This window comes from Salmo salar, chromosome 12, assembly GCF_965601325.2.
Source record: "Salmo salar chromosome 12, fSalSal1, whole genome shotgun sequence".
NCBI lineage: Eukaryota > Metazoa > Chordata > Actinopteri > Salmoniformes > Salmonidae > Salmo > Salmo salar.
This window is the reverse complement of record NC_138302.1, coordinates 102,745,403-102,761,835: the sequence shown is the minus strand read 5'-3', so window position 1 is coordinate 102,761,835 and position 16,433 is coordinate 102,745,403. Positions and strand designations below refer to the sequence as shown.

Below are 16,433 nucleotides of genomic sequence, written 5' to 3'. Positions count from 1 at the left end.
AGAGAAAACAGGGTCTTATTGGATGCAGAGAGATATACACACTGACTAGAGTAGCATCGCTGTGGTTGTTTCTGTATGCTCTGTGTGTGACTCCGTGTGTTTAAAAAAAAAAATGTATTTCACTTTTATTTAACCAGGTAGGCTAGTTGAGAACAAGTCCTCATTTACAACTGCGACCTGGCCACGATAAAGCAAAGCAGTGGAAGGGTTTCCCAGTGGATTGATTTGTGGGGGGTTTCCAATTCTTATTCATGTTACCCTTACTCAGTCAAGCATGTGCTCACCTTAAAGTAATGATGGACTGTTGTTTCTCTTTGCTTATTTGAGCTGTTCTTGCCATAATATGGACTTGGTCTTTTACCAAATAGAGCTATCTTCTGTATACCACCCCTACCTTGTCACATCACAACTGATCGGTTCAAACGCATGAAGAAGGAAAGAAATTCCACAAATGTACTTTTAAACGAGGCACACCTGTTAATTGAAATGCATTTCAGGTGACTACCTCATGAAGCTGGTGGCTACTTTGTAGAATCTCAAATATTAAATATATCTTGATTTGTTACATTTTTTTGGTTACTGCTGGTACTGTATATATATATGAGTTTGTGGCAGTGGAAACTAATGATGACCCCACTATTGACCAGTAACGAGTCTGTCGTTTTATGATGACGTCACCGTGATTGATTGATGGGTGGAGAGGACACGCCCCTCTACCGGATCTCGGCAGCGGTGACCGTAGCGCAGCAGCACCGTAGTAATTTCACGTGCATTGAGACTTCATTCTGTGTCACCGTGTCAGAAGGAGCTACCGCTGCTGCGCGTCCGACAACAACAAAACCCCCCAGAGAATCCTGTACCTGACTCGTTTTATCCTACCGACCGTTTATAACGACATCACCACCGGGGGAATGACATTAACCGACTGAAGGAGGTATAGTGAAAGAAAAACGCTAAGATGACGGTGGACTTTGAAGAATGTATTAAAGATTCTCCCCGATTCAGGTAAGATAGAATGTGCTGATGTGACGGCACCGCACACACACACACACACACACACACATACACACACACACACACACACACACACACACACACACACACACACATTGACGTCTGGTAAATGTTAACGGGTGGCATTAGGTTAGCCTCTTATAATTTCATATTCTATGTCCATATTGCATTGGCACATGTTGAGGTCTGAAAACAAAAGAGGTTTGTATTATTCTGGGAAATTATTATTATTATTATTATTACCTAATGTAAGAATACATAATTACTTTATCTCTATCGGGAAATTTGGGTTGCAGCTTCGTTTGTACAATAAACACACATAATCAACGATAGACAAAGGACATACAGACAGTATATACAGGTAGGAAGTTCATGAGCAATCAATGATCATCGGTGCGCTGTATATAGGGGGGGGGCTGAGGGGAGGAAGACTCACAATAATGTCTGGAACGACGCAAATGGCGTGGAAACCATGGAACCATGGAAACCATGGAACCTTGGAGACCATGGAACCGGAACCGTGGAAACCATGGAACCGTGGAAACCATGGAACCTTGGAGACCATGGAACCGGAACCGTGGAAACCATGGAAACGTGGAAACCGTGGAAACCATGGAACCGTGGAAACCATGGAACCTTGGAGACCATGGAACCGGAACCGTGGAAACCATGGAAACGTGGAAACCGTGGAAACTATGGAACCGTGGAAACCATGTTGATACCTTTCCACCTATTCAGCTCCAGCCATTACCACGTGACTGTCCTGCCCATTAAGGTGCTATCAACCAGTGGTAAGTACCCAAATGTCCAACTTGAGTAAAAGTAAAGATACCTAGAAAATCACTCAAGTAAAAGTGACATTTCACCCAGTAAAATACTACTTGAGTAAACGTCTAAAAGTATTTGGTTTTAAATATACTTAAGTATCAAAAGTATCAAAAGTAAAAGTATGAATTATTTCAAATTCCTTATATTAAACAAACCAGATGGCATCATTTTCTTGTTTAACATTTTTTGTGGATAGACAGGGGCACGTGCCAACACTCAGACATCATTTACAAATGAAGAATCTCTGTTTAGTGAGTCTACCAGATCAGAGTCAGTAGGGATGACCAGGGATGTTCTCTGTTTAGTGAGTCCTCCAGATCAGAGGCAGTAGGGACGACCAGGGATGTTCTCTGTTTAGTGAGTCCTCCAGATCAGAGGCAGTAGGGACGACCAGGGATGTTCTCTGTTTAGTGAGTCCTCCAGATCAGAGGCAGTAGGGATGACCAGGGATGTTCTCTGTTTAGTGAGTCCTCCAGATCAGAGGCAGTAGGGATGACCAGGGATGTTCTCTGTTTAGTGAGTCCTCCAGATCAGAGGCAGTAGGGATGACCAGGGATGTTCTCTGTTTAGTGAGTCCTCCAGATCAGAGGCAGTAGGGATGACCAGGGATGTTCTCTGTTTAGTGAGTCCTCCAGATCAGAGGCAGTAGGGATGACCAGGGATGTTCTCTGTTTAGTGAGTCCTCCAGATCAGAGGCAGTAGGGATGACCAGGGATGTTCTCTGTTTAGTGAGTCCTCCAGATCAGAGGCAGTAGGGATGACCTGGGATGTTCTCTGTTTAGTGTGTGAATTGGAACATTTTCCTGCTAAACATTCAAAATGTAACGAGTACTTTTGGGTGTCAGGGAAAATATATGGAGTAAAAAGTATATCATTTTCTTTAGGAATGTAGTGAAGTAAAAGTAAAAGTTGTCAAAAATATAAATAGTAAAGTACAGATACCCTTAAAAAACTATTTAAGTAGTACTTTAAAGTATTTTTACTTAAGTATTTTAAACCACTGCTACCAATGACCTGTGATATACACTAAACACAACACAACACTGTCCACTACCATGTCCCCAGCCCGCTGGTCCTACTGCTGGTTTTATACACAACACAACACTGTCCACTACCATGTCCCCAGCCCGTTGGTCCTACTGCTGGTTTTATACACAACAGAACACTGTCCACTACCATGTCCCCTGACGTCCAGCCCGCTGGTCCTACTGCTGGTTTTATACACAACACAACACTGTCCACTACCATGTCCCCCAGCCCGTTGGGTCCTACTGCTGGTTTTATACACAACAGAACACTGTCCACTACCATGTCCCCAGCCCGCTGGTCCTACTGCTGGTTTTATACACAACAGAACACTGTCCACTACCATGTCCCCTGACGTCCAGCCCGCTGGTCTGCTACTGCTGGTTTTTAACATTGAGGAGGTCTTACTACCGCTGAGACAAAGGGTGGTTTGGCTCTATTCCTTTGGTACCCTGTAACGTCTCCTCGAGCGGGGAGTAACTCAAACTCCTGATAAAGAGGATGCCAAAGGGTCCATCAGTACCTCGCAGGTTTTTATCTCATCAATGACCTTCAGACCTGTCTGCTCAAACCCTAGCACCTTACTAAGCAGAGCTTAGCATTTTGTCTTAACATATTCCCTCTCTGAGAGACATTAGTCTTTCCGTAACAGCAGATGATACAATATGTTAAGGCAGATCATGTAAAAAATTGACAATAGAAAACGATCAACACTAAAATAACTTTAGTTTCCTTAAAATGTAGAGCCTTTGTTGTCCTTTCTTTTATAAATCTTTTCCTAAACATTTTCCCCTCTGTATCTTGTCCCTGTAACAACACCCCAGGTTAATTCTCCTCCGCTACCTCTCTGTCTTGTCCCTGTAACAACACCCAGGTTAATTCTCCTCCACTACCTCTCTGTCTTGTCCCTGTAACAACACCCAGGTTAATTCTCCTCCACTACCTCTCTGTCTTGTCCCTGTAACAACACCCAGGTTAATTCTCCTCCACTACCTCTCTGTCTTGTCCCTGTAACAACACCCAGGTTAATTCTCCTCCACTACCTCTCTGTCTTGTCCCTGTAACAACACCCAGGTTAATTCTCCTCCACTACCTCTCTGTCTGGTCCCTGTAACAACACCCAGGTTAATTCTCCTCCACTACATCTCTGTCTTGTCCCTGTAACAACACCCAGGTTAATTCTCCTCCACTACCTCTCTGTCTTGTCCCTGTAACAACACCCAGGTTAATTCTCCTCCACTACCTCTCTGTCTTGTCCCTGTAACAGCACCCAGGTTAATTCTCCTCCACTACCTCTCTGTCTTGTCCCTGTAACAACACCCAGGTTAATTCTCCTCCACTACCTCTCTGTCTTGTCCCTGTGAACATCACCCAGGTTAATACTCCTTCACTACCTCTCTGTCTTGTCCTGTAACAACACCCAGGTTAATTCTCCTCTGCTACCTCTCTGTCTTGTCCCTGTAACAGCACCCAGGTTAATTCTCCTCCACTACCTCTCTGTCTTGTCCCTGTAACAGCACCCAGGTTAATTCTCCTCCACTACCTCTCTGTCTTGTCCTGTAACAACACCCAGGTTAATTCTCCTCCACTACCTCTCTGTCTTGTCCCTGTAACAACACCCAGGTTAATTCTCCTCCACTACCTCTCTGTCTTGTCCCTGTAACAGCACCCAGGTTAATACTCCTTCACTACCTCTCTGTCTTGTCCTGTAACAAACACCCCAGGTTAATTCTCCTCTGCTACCTCTCTGTCTTGTCCCTGTAACAAACACCCAGGTTAATTCTCCTCTGCTACCTCTCTGTCTTGTCCCTGTAACAACACCCAGGTTAATTCTCCTCCACTACCTCTCTGTCTTTGTCCCTGTAACAGCACCCAGGTTAATTCTCCTCCACTACCTCTCTGTCTTGTCCCTGTAACAGCACCCAGGTTAATTCTCCTCCACTACCTCTCTGTCTTGTCCCCTGTAACAACACCCAGGTTAATTCTCCTCTGCTACCTCTCTGTCTTGTCCCTGTAACAGCACCCAGGGTTAATACTCCTTCACTACCTCTCTGTCTTGTCCCTGTAACAACACCCAGGTTAATTCTCCTCTGCTACCTCTCTGTCTTGTCCCTGTAACAACACCCAGGTTAATTCTCCTCTGCTACCTCTCTGTCTTGTCCCTGTAACAACACCCAGGTTAATTCTCCTCCACTACCTCTCTGTCTTGTCCCTGTAACAGCACCCAGGTTAATTCTCCTCCACTACCTCTCTGTCTTGTCCCTGTAACAGCACCCAGGTTAATTCTCCTCCACTACCTCTCTGTCTTGTCCCTGTAACAACACCCAGGTTAATTCTCCTCTGCTACCTCTCTGTCTTGTCCCTGTAACAACACCCAGGTTAATTCTCCTCTGCTACCTCTCTGTCTTGTCCCTGTAACAACACCCAGGTTAATTCTCCTCCACTACCTCTCTGTCTTGTCCCTGTAACAGCACCCAGGTTAATACTCCTTCACTACCTCTCTGTCTTGTCCCTGTAACAACACCCAGGTTAATTCTCCTCTGCTACCTCTCTGTCTTGTCCTTTAAAACAACAGTGGGGAAGGTGTAAACATTTTTCCTGAAGTCGATGTGCATCTCCTTTGGTGTTTTGTTGTGTTGAGCACTAAGTGAATCTTCACACCACCAAGTCCTCCCAAGACTGGCTCCTCCTCTTCCTCCTCATCCTTATTGGTGCAATATTTCTCTCAGCTTTGGTATGCATTGATCTTTCTTGACTCCGTTTTTCATAAATCACACCAGTTTGTAGATAAGAGAAATGTCTATCGCAATCAAATCCCTGTTCAAAAAGGTTATTGTAACAATGTTTCACATGATGGATGTTGTTACAATAGCTGTCCTCTCCCCTGTCCTCCTCCCTGTCCTCCTCTGTCCTCCCCTGTCCACCTCCCTGTCCACCCCCCTGTCCACCCCCCTGTCCACACCCCTGTCCACACCCCTGTCCTCCTCCCTGTCCTCCTCCCTGTCCTCTCCCCTGTCCTCCTCCCTGTCCTCCGCCCTGTCCTCCTCCCCTGTCCTCCTCCCCTGTCCTCCTCCCTGTCCTCCTCCCTGTCCACCCCCCTGTCCTCCTCCCCTGTCCTCCTCCCCTGTCCTCCTCCCTGTCCACCCCCCTGTCCTCCTCCCTGTCCTCCTCCCTGTCCACCCCCCTGTCCACCCCCCTGTCCTCTCCCCTGTCCTCTCCCCTGTCCTCTCCCCTGTCCTCCTTCCTGTCCACCTCCCTGTCCTCTTCCCTGTCCTCCTCCCTGTCCACTTCCCTGTCCTCTCCCCTGTCCTCCTCCCTGTCTACCTCCCTGTCCTCTCCCCTGGTCTCCTCCCTGTCCTCCCCTGTCCACCGTCCTATCCTCCTTCCCTGTCCTCCGCCCTGTCCACTCCTGTCCTCTCCCCTGTCCCACCGTCCTGTCCTCCTCCCCTGTCCTCCCCTGTCCTCTCCCCTGTCCTCCTCCCTGTCCTCCCCTGTCCTCCTCCCTGTCCTCCCCTGTCCTCCCCTAGTTCAGTACCAGTTGAATGAAGGACTTCTGTTCCCAATGACGATGAACTCATGCTGATTCTAGAATGACAGAATGCTCCGCAGATAGAATTCCCATCTTAGCTAACCTTTTTAACGTTATAATAACGTAATATAATAGATATGGATTTATTTTTATAGCATTTTCAACATGCCAAATTGGCAAATAAGGTCTAGCTGTTTTATCTGCAAGTCTTTCAATACCTCACATATTTTTATGTATTTATTATCTTTAATTTGAACTCTGTATTGTTGGAAAAGAGACCCCATTAGTAAGTATTTCACTCTGTCTACCTCTTTTTCTTTACAAAGCAAGTGACAAATACTAGTTGATTACATTTGTTGATTCAGTTCTCGCCTTCGTCAGTAATACCAAGCAGTGCAGAATAGAACGGAGCAGAGCAGAGCTCTGTAACAGCCAGTCATGGGTAGAGGTCTGGCAGGGCAGGCTGATGCCCTTGTAGAGGACTGGCAGGGCAGGCTGATGCCCTTGTAGAGGGCTGGCAGGGCAGGCTGATGCCCTTGTAGAGGTCTGGCAGGGCAGGCTGATGCCCTTGTAGAGGGCTGGCAGGGCAGGCTGATGCCCTTGTAGAGGGCTGGCAGGGCAGGCTGATGCCCTTGTAGAGGGCTGGCAGGGCAGGCTGATGCCCTTGTAGAGGGCTGGCAGGGCAGGCTGATGCCCTTGTAGAGGGCTGGCAGGGCAGGCTGATGCCCTTGTAGAGGGCTGGCAGGGCAGGCTGATGCCCTTGTAGAGGGCTGGCAGGGCAGGCTGATGCCCTTGTAGAGCGCTGGCAGAAAGAGAGCAGACACTCTTATCCAGAGTGACTTACAATAGTGAGTTCATACATTCTCATACTTTTTTGTTGCTGGTGCCCCGTCTTAATCGAACCCACGACCCTGGTGTTGCAATCACCGTTCTCTAATACTGAGCCACACGGGACCCTAAAGGTTTAGTGTTTGTCCAAATGCCCCTCTGGCTCCACTACAGCAGAGGGACCCTAGAGGTTTAGTGTTTGTCCAAATGCCCCTCTGGCTCCACTACAGCAGAGGGACCCTAGAGGTTTAGTGTTTGTCCAAATGCCCCTCTGGCTCCACTACAGCAGAGGGGCCCTAGAGGTTTAGTGTTTGTCCAAATGCCCCTCTGGCTCCACTACAGCAGAGGGGCCAGCAGAGAGTGTAGAGATAGAGGCCTATAGGTCAGGGAAGCCCTTCTCATCAAAGAGAACTTGACTTGAACCCACATGTCTTTTGGAATTATAATGGGAAAAGACATGCCTAGTTAACTAGTTAATTACTGTGTTATTACACCCACTTAATTAAGCTCTCCCTCTCTCTCTCTCCCTCTCCCTCTCTCTCTCTCTGTCTGTCTGTCTCTGTCTGTCTGTCTCTCTCTGTCTCTCTCTCTGTCTCTCTCTGTCTCTCTCTCTCTCTCTGTCTCTCTCCCTCTCGGTTTTATTCTTTTGGTACAGACAGACAGACGGACAGTGATTTGTGTGTGTGCAGACTAGCTACAGAGCCAGGCACCATACAGACAGTCATCATCTTCCTTACAAAGCTCTCTGACAGCCTCAGCTATGTGATGTGATGGACTTCTCTCTCTCTCTCTCTCTCTCTCTCTCTCTCTCTCTCTCTCTCTCTCTCTCTCTCTCTCTCTCTCTCTCTCTCTCTCTCTCTCTCTCTCTCTCTCTCTCTCTCTCTCTCTCTCTCTCTCTCTCTCTCTCTCTCTCTCTCTCTCTCTCTCTCTCTCTCTCTCTCTCTCTCTCTCTCTCTCTCTCTCTCTCTCTCTCTCTCTCTCTCTCTCTCTCTCTCTCTCTCTCTCTCTCTCTCTCTCTCTCTCTCTCTCTCTCTCTCTCTCTCTCTCTCTCTCTCTCTCTCAGCTATGTGATGGACGACTGATTTCTTCTCTGTATGTTTGATACAGTCTCTACCTAAATCCCTTTCCTTTAGTCGGTCTGTCTCATGGTTGTGTAATGGTGAAAATTACGCCCAGGGCTGCGTCCCAAATGACAGTCTGTTCCCCTCCGAGGTACATTTACTTTTGACCAGGGTCAATAGTAGTGCACTTTATAGTGTATAGGGTGTCATTTGGGATGCAACCCTGGCCTGTCAGGCAGGTGGAGATGTTAGTATAGCCTGTTGGCTAATACGTGTCCTATGATCTGTTCTTACAAGAGGTGCCTAGTGGTAGTGTTGAAGGGTCCATTTGGAATGTAAAAGGGAGTCAACTAGTCAGGTAGTGAATGCTGTTCTTATGTGATTCGTGCTGGGGGTGGTTGGCTGGCTGTCTGGGGGTGGTTGGCTGTCCTGGGGGTGGTTGGCTGGCTGGCTGTCTGGCTGGGGGTGGTTGGCTGGCTGGCTGGGGGTGGTTGGCTGTCTGGGGGTGGTTGGCTGGCTGGCTGTCTGGCTGGGGGTGGTTGGCTGGCTGGCTGGGGGTGGTTGGCTGGCTGGCTGTCTGGGGGTGGTTGGCTGTCTGGGGGTGGTTGGCTGGCTGGCTGTCTGTCTGGGGGTGGTTGGCTGGCTGGCTGGGGGTGGTTGGCTGGCTGGCTGTCTGGGGGTGGTTGGCTGGCTGGCTGTCTGGGGGTGGTTGGCTGGCTGGCTGTCTGTCTGGGGGTGGTTGGCTGGCTGGGGGTGGTTGGCTGTCTGGGCGTGGGTGGGTGGCTGGCTGTCTGGGGGTGGTTGGCTGGCTGGGGGTGGGTGGCTGGCTGGCTGTCTGGGCGTGGGTGGCTGGCTGGCTGGTTGTCTGGGGGTGGCTGGCTGGTTGTCTGGGGGTGGTTGGCTGTCTGTCTGGGGGTGGTTGGCTGGCTGGGGGTGGGTGGGTGGCTGGCTGTCTGGGGGTGGTTGGCTGGCTGGGGGTGGGTGGGTGGCTGGCTGTCTGGGGGTGGTTGGCTGTCTGGGGGTGGTTGGCTGGCTGGGGGTGGTTGGGGTGAATGATTGGTAGGCTGGGTGGAAGACAGGAGGACAGGAGGAGTGGAGGACAGGAGGACAGGAGGAGTGGAGGAGTGGAGGACAGGAGGACAGCAGGAGTGGAGGAGTGGAAGACAGGAGGAGTGGAGGACAGGAGGACAGGAGGAGTGGAGGACAGGAGGACAGGAGGACTGGAGGAGTGGAGGACAGGAGGAGTGGAGGACAGGAGGACAGGGGGAGTGGAGGACAGGGGGAGTGGAGGAGTGGAGGACAGGAGGAGTGGAGGACAGGAGGACAGGGGGAGTGGAGGACAGGGGGAGTGGAGGAGTGGAGGACAGGAGGACAGGAAGAGTGGAGGACAGGAGGACAGGAGGACAGGGGGAGTGGAGGACAGGAGGGGTGGAGGACAGGAGGAGTGGAGGACAGGAGGACAGGAGGACTGGATGAGTGGAGGAGTGGAGGACAGGAGGACTGGATGACAGGAGGAGTGGAGGAGTGGAGGACAGGAGGACTGGATGAGTGGAGGACTGGATGAGTGGAGGACAGGAGGAGTGGAGCACAGGAGGAGTGGAGGACAGGAGGACTGGAGGAGTGGAGGACAGGAGGAGTGGAGGACAGGAGGACAGGGGGAGTGGAGGACAGGGGGAGTGGAGGAGTGGAGGACAGGAGGATTGGAGGACAGGAGGACAGGAAGAGTGGAGGACAGGAGGACAGGGGGAGTGGAGGACAGGAGGAGTGGAGGACAGGAGGAGTGGAGGACAGGAGGAGTGGCGGAGTGAAGGACAGGAGGAGTGAAGGACAGGAGGAGTGGAGTACAGGAGGACAGGAGGAGTGGAGTACAGGAGGACAGGAGTACAGGAGGACAGGAGGAGTGGAGGACAGGAGGAGTGGAGGACAGGACAAGTGGAGGACAGGACGAGTGGAGGACAGGATGAGTGGAGGACAGGAGGAATTGTGTGTGTGACCTACGTGCATTAGTGTGTCTGCATGAGTCCTTTCTCCCCTCTCTCTCTTTGTTATTTTATTCCCCTGCAGCGACCAATACTCTGACAAAGCCAGTGTGTTGTGTGTTGTGTGTTGTGTGTGTTTTGTGTGTTGTGTGTGCACCCATTCTTCTGACGAAGCCAGTTAACCTGACTGCTGTTCAGTTGTTACAACAGAATAGACCGGTAACTAGCGGTAACTGGACTCTCCCATGAATATGTCTTTTATGACAGAGTCATTTAGTTCCGCCAGTCGCTCTGTGGTGAAGGATAAGACACTAGTCCCTCTGTGGTGAAGGATAAGACACTAGTCCCTCTGCGGTGAAGGATAAGACACTAGTCCCTCTGCGGTGAAGGATAAGACACTAGTCCCTCTGCGGTGAAGGATAAGACACTAGTCCCTCTGCGGTGAAGGATAAGACACTAGTCCCTCTGCGGTGAAGGATAAGACACTAGTCCCTCTGTGGTGAAGGATAAGACACTAGTCCCTCTGTGGTGAAGGATAAGACACTAGTCCCTCTGTGGTGAAGGATAAGACACTAGTCCCTCTGTGGTGAAGGATAAGACACTAGTCCCTCTGCGGTGAAGGATAAGAAACTAGTCCCTCTGCGGTGAAGGATAAGACACTAGTCGCTCTGTGGTGAAGGATAAGACACGAGTCCCTCTGTGGTTGAAGGATAAGACACTAGTCCCTCTGCGGTGAAGGATAAGACACTAGTCCCTCTGCGGTGAAGGATAAGACACTAGTCCCTCTGCGGTGAAGGATAAGACACTAGTCCCTCTGCGGTGAAGGATAAGACACTAGTCCCTCTGCGGTGAAGGATAAGACACTAGTCCCTCTGCGGTGAAGGATAAGACACTAGTCCCTCTGCGGTGAAGGATAAGACACTAGTCCCTCTGCGGTGAAGGATAAGACACGAGTCCCTCTGCGGTGAAGGATAAAACACGAGTCCCTCTGCGGTGAAGGATAAGACACTAGTCCCTCTGCGGTGATGAATAAGACACTAGTCCCTCTGCGGTGAAGGATAAGACACTAGTCCCTCTGCGGTGAAGGATAAGACACTAGTCCCTCTGCGGTGAAGGATAAGACACTAGTCCCTCTGTGGTGAAGAATAAGACACTAGTCCCTCTGCGGTGAAGGATAAGACACTAGTCCCTCTGCGGTGAAGGATAAGACACTAGTCCCTCTGCGGTGAAGGATAAGACACTAGTCCCTCTGTGGTGAAGGATAAGACACGAGTCCCTCTGTGGTTGAAGGATAAGACACGAGTCCCTCTGTGGTTGAAGGATAAGACACTAGTCCCTCTGTGGTTGAAGGATAAGACACTAGTCCCTCTGTGGTTGAAGGATAAGACACTAGTCCCTCTGTGGTGAAGGATAAGACACTAGTCCCTCTGCGGTGAAGGATAAGACACTAGTCCCTCTGTGGTTGAAGGATAAGACACTAGTCCCTCTGTGGTGAAGGATAAGACACTAGTCCCTCTGCGGTGAAGGATAAGACACTAGTCCCTCTGCGGTGAAGGATAAGACACTAGTCCCTCTGTGGTGAAGGATAAGACACTAGTCCCTCTGTGGGAAGGATAAGACACTAGTCCCTCTGCGGTGAAGGATAAGACACTAGTCCCTCTGTGGTTGAAGGATAAGACACTAGTCCCTCTGTGGTGAAGGATAAGACACTAGTCCCTCTGCGGTGAAGGATAAGACACTAGTCCCTCTGCGGTGAAGGATAAGACACTAGTCCCTCTGTGGTGAAGGATAAGACACTAGTCCCTCTGTGGGAAGGATAAGACACTAGTCCCTCTGCGGTGAAGGATAAGACACTAGTCCCTCTGTGGTGAAGGATAAGACACTAGTCCCTCTGTGGTGAAGGATAAGACACTAGTCCCTCTGTGGTGAAGAATAAGACACTAGTCCCTCTGTGGTGAAGGATAAGAAACTAGTCCCTCTGCGGTGAAGGATAAGACACTAGTCCCTCTGCGGTGAAGGATAAGACACGAGTCCCTCTGCGGTGAAGGATAAAACACGAGTCCCTCTGCGGTGAAGGATAAGACACTAGTCCCTCTGCGGTGATAAGACACTAGTCCCTCTGCGGTGAAGGATAAGACACTAGTCCCTCTGCGGTGAAGGATAAGACACTAGTCCCTCTGCGGTGAAGGATAAGACACTAGTCCCTCTGTGGTGAAGAATAAGACACTAGTCCCTCTGCGGTGAAGGATAAGACACTAGTCCCTCTGCGGTGAAGGATAAGACACTAGTCCCTCTGTGGTTGAAGGATAAGACACTAGTCCCTCTGTGGTGAAGGATAAGACACTAGTCCCTCTGCGGTGAAGGATAAGACACTAGTCCCTCTGCGGTGAAGGATAAGACACTAGTCCCTCTGTGGTGAAGGATAAGACACTAGTCCCTCTGTGGGAAGGATAAGACACTAGTCCCTCTGCGGTGAAGGATAAGACACTAGTCCCTCTGTGGTGAAGGATAAGACACTAGTCCCTCTGTGGTGAAGGATAAGACACTAGTCCCTCTGTGGTGAAGAATAAGACACTAGTCCCTCTGTGGTGAAGGATAAGAAACTAGTCCCTCTGCGGTGAAGGATAAGACACTAGTCCCTCTGCGGTGAAGGATAAGACACGAGTCCCTCTGCGGTGAAGGATAAAACACGAGTCCCTCTGCGGTGAAGGATAAGACACTAGTCCCTCTGCGGTGAAGGATAAGACACTAGTCCCTCTGCGGTGAAGGATAAGACACTAGTCCCTCTGCGGTGAAGGATAAGACACTAGTCCCTCTGCGGTGAAGGATAAGACACTAGTCCCTCTGTGGTGAAGAATAAGACACTAGTCCCTCTGCGGTGAAGGATAAGACACTAGTCCCTCTGCGGTGAAGGATAAGACACTAGTCCCTCTGCGGTGAAGGATAAGACACTAGTCCCTCTGTGGTGAAGGATAAGACACGAGTCCCTCTGTGGTTGAAGGATAAGACACGAGTCCCTCTGTGGTTGAAGGATAAGACACGAGTCCCTCTGTGGTTGAAGGATAAGACACTAGTCCCTCTGTGGTTGAAGGATAAGACACTAGTCCCTCTGTGGTTGAAGGATAAGACACTAGTCCCTCTGTGGTGAAGGATAAGACACTAGTCCCTCTGCGGTGAAGGATAAGACACTAGTCCCTCTGTGCTTGAAGGATAAGACACTAGTCCCTCTGTGGTGAAGGATAAGACACTAGTCCCTCTGTGGTGAAGGATAAGACACTAGTCCCTCTGTGGGAAGGATAAGACACTAGTCCCTCTGCGGTGAAGGATAAGACACTAGTCCCTCTGTGGTGAAGGATAAGACACTAGTCCCTCTGTGGGAAGGATAAGACACTAGTCCCTCTGCGGTGAAGGATAAGACACTAGTCCCTCTGTGGTTGAAGGATAAGACACTAGTCCCTCTGTGGTGAAGGATAAGACACTAGTCCCTCTGCGGTGAAGGATAAGACACTAGTCCCTCTGCGGTGAAGGATAAGACACTAGTCCCTCTGTGGTGAAGGATAAGACACTAGTCCCTCTGTGGGAAGGATAAGACACTAGTCCCTCTGTGGTGAAGGATAAGACACTAGTCCCTCTGTGGTTGAAGGATAAAACACGAGTCCCACTGTGATTAGAATGCGTCCCAAATGGCACCCTATCGTCTAGTGTTTTAGCAGATCCCATGGTGCCATTTGAGTCCTTGTGTGAAGGTGAAGAGGCTGCCATTTCTCAGTGATGTCTGAGTTAGCGTTGTTCACATTGGCTTTCCCAAATGGCACCCTATTCCCTACAGAGGCCTACAGATCCTGGTCAAAAGTAGTGCACTATCCTATGGGCCAAGGGGCTTAAGTAGGGCACTATATAGGGAATAGGGAACCATTAGAAGTCAGTGTTATTGACATTGTCAGCAGATTGGAGAGCACCGTTCAGTGTTGAGTGTTTATCAAGTGGCCTGCTTCTCTTGTTTGATTGGAACTCTAGTTATTTAATGTGGTTTGGCTCATCATCATAGATCTCGCTCTCTGTCTCTCTGTCTCTCTCTGTCTCTCTGTCTCTCTCTGTCTGTCTCTGTCTGTCTCTGTCTGTCTCTGTCTCTCTCTGTCTGCCAGCTCGCTGCTGGCTGCTCGCTGCTGGCTGCTGGCTGCTCGATGCTGGCTGCTGGCTGCTCGCTGCTGGCTGCTGGCTGCTGGCTGCTGGCTGCTCGCTGCTGGCTGCTGGCTGCTCGCTGCTGGCTGCTGGCTGCTGGCTGCTGGCTGCTGGCTGCTCACTGCTGGCTGCTCGCCCACGTGTGAAAGTTTCTGCACTGACTGATTTCTCTGAGTGATGGAGATGAACACTGTAATTCTGTCTACATAACCTGTTAGCTTCAGCTGCCATGGTAACTGTCTCTCTCTCTCTCTCGCTCTCCCTCGCTCTCTCTCTCTCTCTCTCTCTCTCACTCTCTCTCGTCTCCCTTCTATCTCTCTCTTCTCCCCTCTCTCTCTACCCCTTGTGTAGGTCATTCTTGTGTTTCTGGGATAATTCTGCAGTCAGCCATGGCTGGAATCAATGAATGCGTCCCCAACAGGGTTTCTGTTAGCTGATAATAGCTGGCTTTTGGTAAAAAATGTATGAATAAAAAAGATAATAAATAAAATTGCCACTGGCCAATTGTCCAGGAGAACAAAAAAATCCCATTGTGAAATAATGTTTTTTTAGATTATTCATTGATGTAAATACCAGTCGATGGAAATACATTTGACTGGTCATGTTTATTGGTCTATAGGTTAACTTGCATAATTTAGTGGAATTAAATTGATGGGTGTGTATATTTTGTTATGCATCTTATTTATCACACAGCATACAGATACAGAGCCTTGGAGTGGAAAATCTGACAGACAGTTTTAGAAGCCCAATCATTGCGCTACAATTCTACCGTGTGTTAAAACGTTTTTTTTGGGGGCCACATCAAACAGATTGTTCATGGACGTTTAATGCTGTACAAAAAAGTAGAGAGAACTCTTGTCAACTCGAGCAATAAATCAGAAGTTTAAAAAAATATATGTGTATTAGAGATGGCTAAGGCTTTTGAAAATATCACAGCCTCTTGTGATATGGATATTGCACCTATCAATTAAAAATGTAATTCATCTAGCTGCAACCTGGAGTCAATGTCCTCTATATTCGTCGCCAAACCCACTGGCTCCAGGTCATCTATAAGTCTTTGCTAGGTAAAGCCCCGCCTTATCTCAGCTCACTGGTCACCATAGCAACACCCACCCGTAGCACGCGCTCCAGCAGGTATATCTCACTGCTCACCCCCAAAGCCAACTCCTCTATTGGCCGCCTTTCCTTCCAGTTCTCTGCTGCCAATGACTGGAACGAACTGCAAAAATCACTGAAGCTGGAGACTCATATCTCCCTCATTAACTTTATGCACCAACTGTCAGAGCAGCTCACAGATCACTGCACCTGTACATAGCCCATCTATAAACAGCCCATCTACCTACCTCATCCCCATACTGTTATTTATTTATCTTGCTCTTTTGCACCCCAGTATCTCTACTTGCACATTCATCTTCTGCACATCTATCACTCCAGTATTTAATTGCTAAATAGTAATTATTTCACCACTATGGCCTATTTATTGCCTTACTTCCCTAATCTAACTACATTTGCACACGCTGTATATAGATTTTTCTGTTGTGTTATTGACTGTACGTTTGTTTATGTGTAACTCTGTGTTGTTGTTTGTGTCACACTGCTTTGCTTTATCTTGGCCAGGTCGCAGTTGTAAATGAGAACCTGTTCTCAACTGGCCTACCTGGTTAAATAAAGATGAAATTATGATTTATTTTTTAAACGCTCCAGACTCTGTCCTCTTCAGAGAAGCATCCATTTAACCAGCTATTGACCTCTTAACCTCTCACCGTTCATAAGTGTAAGGGCAACAACACGAGTGTCGAGGACTCGTAAAACCACACAATCCCCCCCCCAACAATTTGGGAAAATATTTTCCTTCCTTTGAGGAGAAGCGAGGTTGGGGTTGTTGCGGAGGTGATATTTGGCACGCCTACTGTGAACACCAGGGGAGAGATCTTTCATGTCGGAAGTGTGAAAACGCGGTTCCAGGACTTCAAAGGATTGTGGGAT

General features: G+C 49.0%; 1 protein-coding gene across 1 annotated transcript in view; it reads left to right on the top strand.

Annotated features, from left to right (window-relative positions):
- Window positions 1-700: 700 nt before the first annotated feature.
- LOC106594380 (arf-GAP with coiled-coil, ANK repeat and PH domain-containing protein 3) overlaps window positions 701-16,433 on the top strand; it is a 93,247-nt gene continuing 77,514 nt past the window's right edge. The window contains exon 1 of the mRNA XM_082959580.1: window positions 701-1,005. Within this exon, the coding sequence (XP_082815706.1) occupies window positions 959-1,005 (47 nt within the window). The 5' untranslated portion in view covers window positions 701-958. The remainder of the gene's footprint in view (window positions 1,006-16,433) is intronic.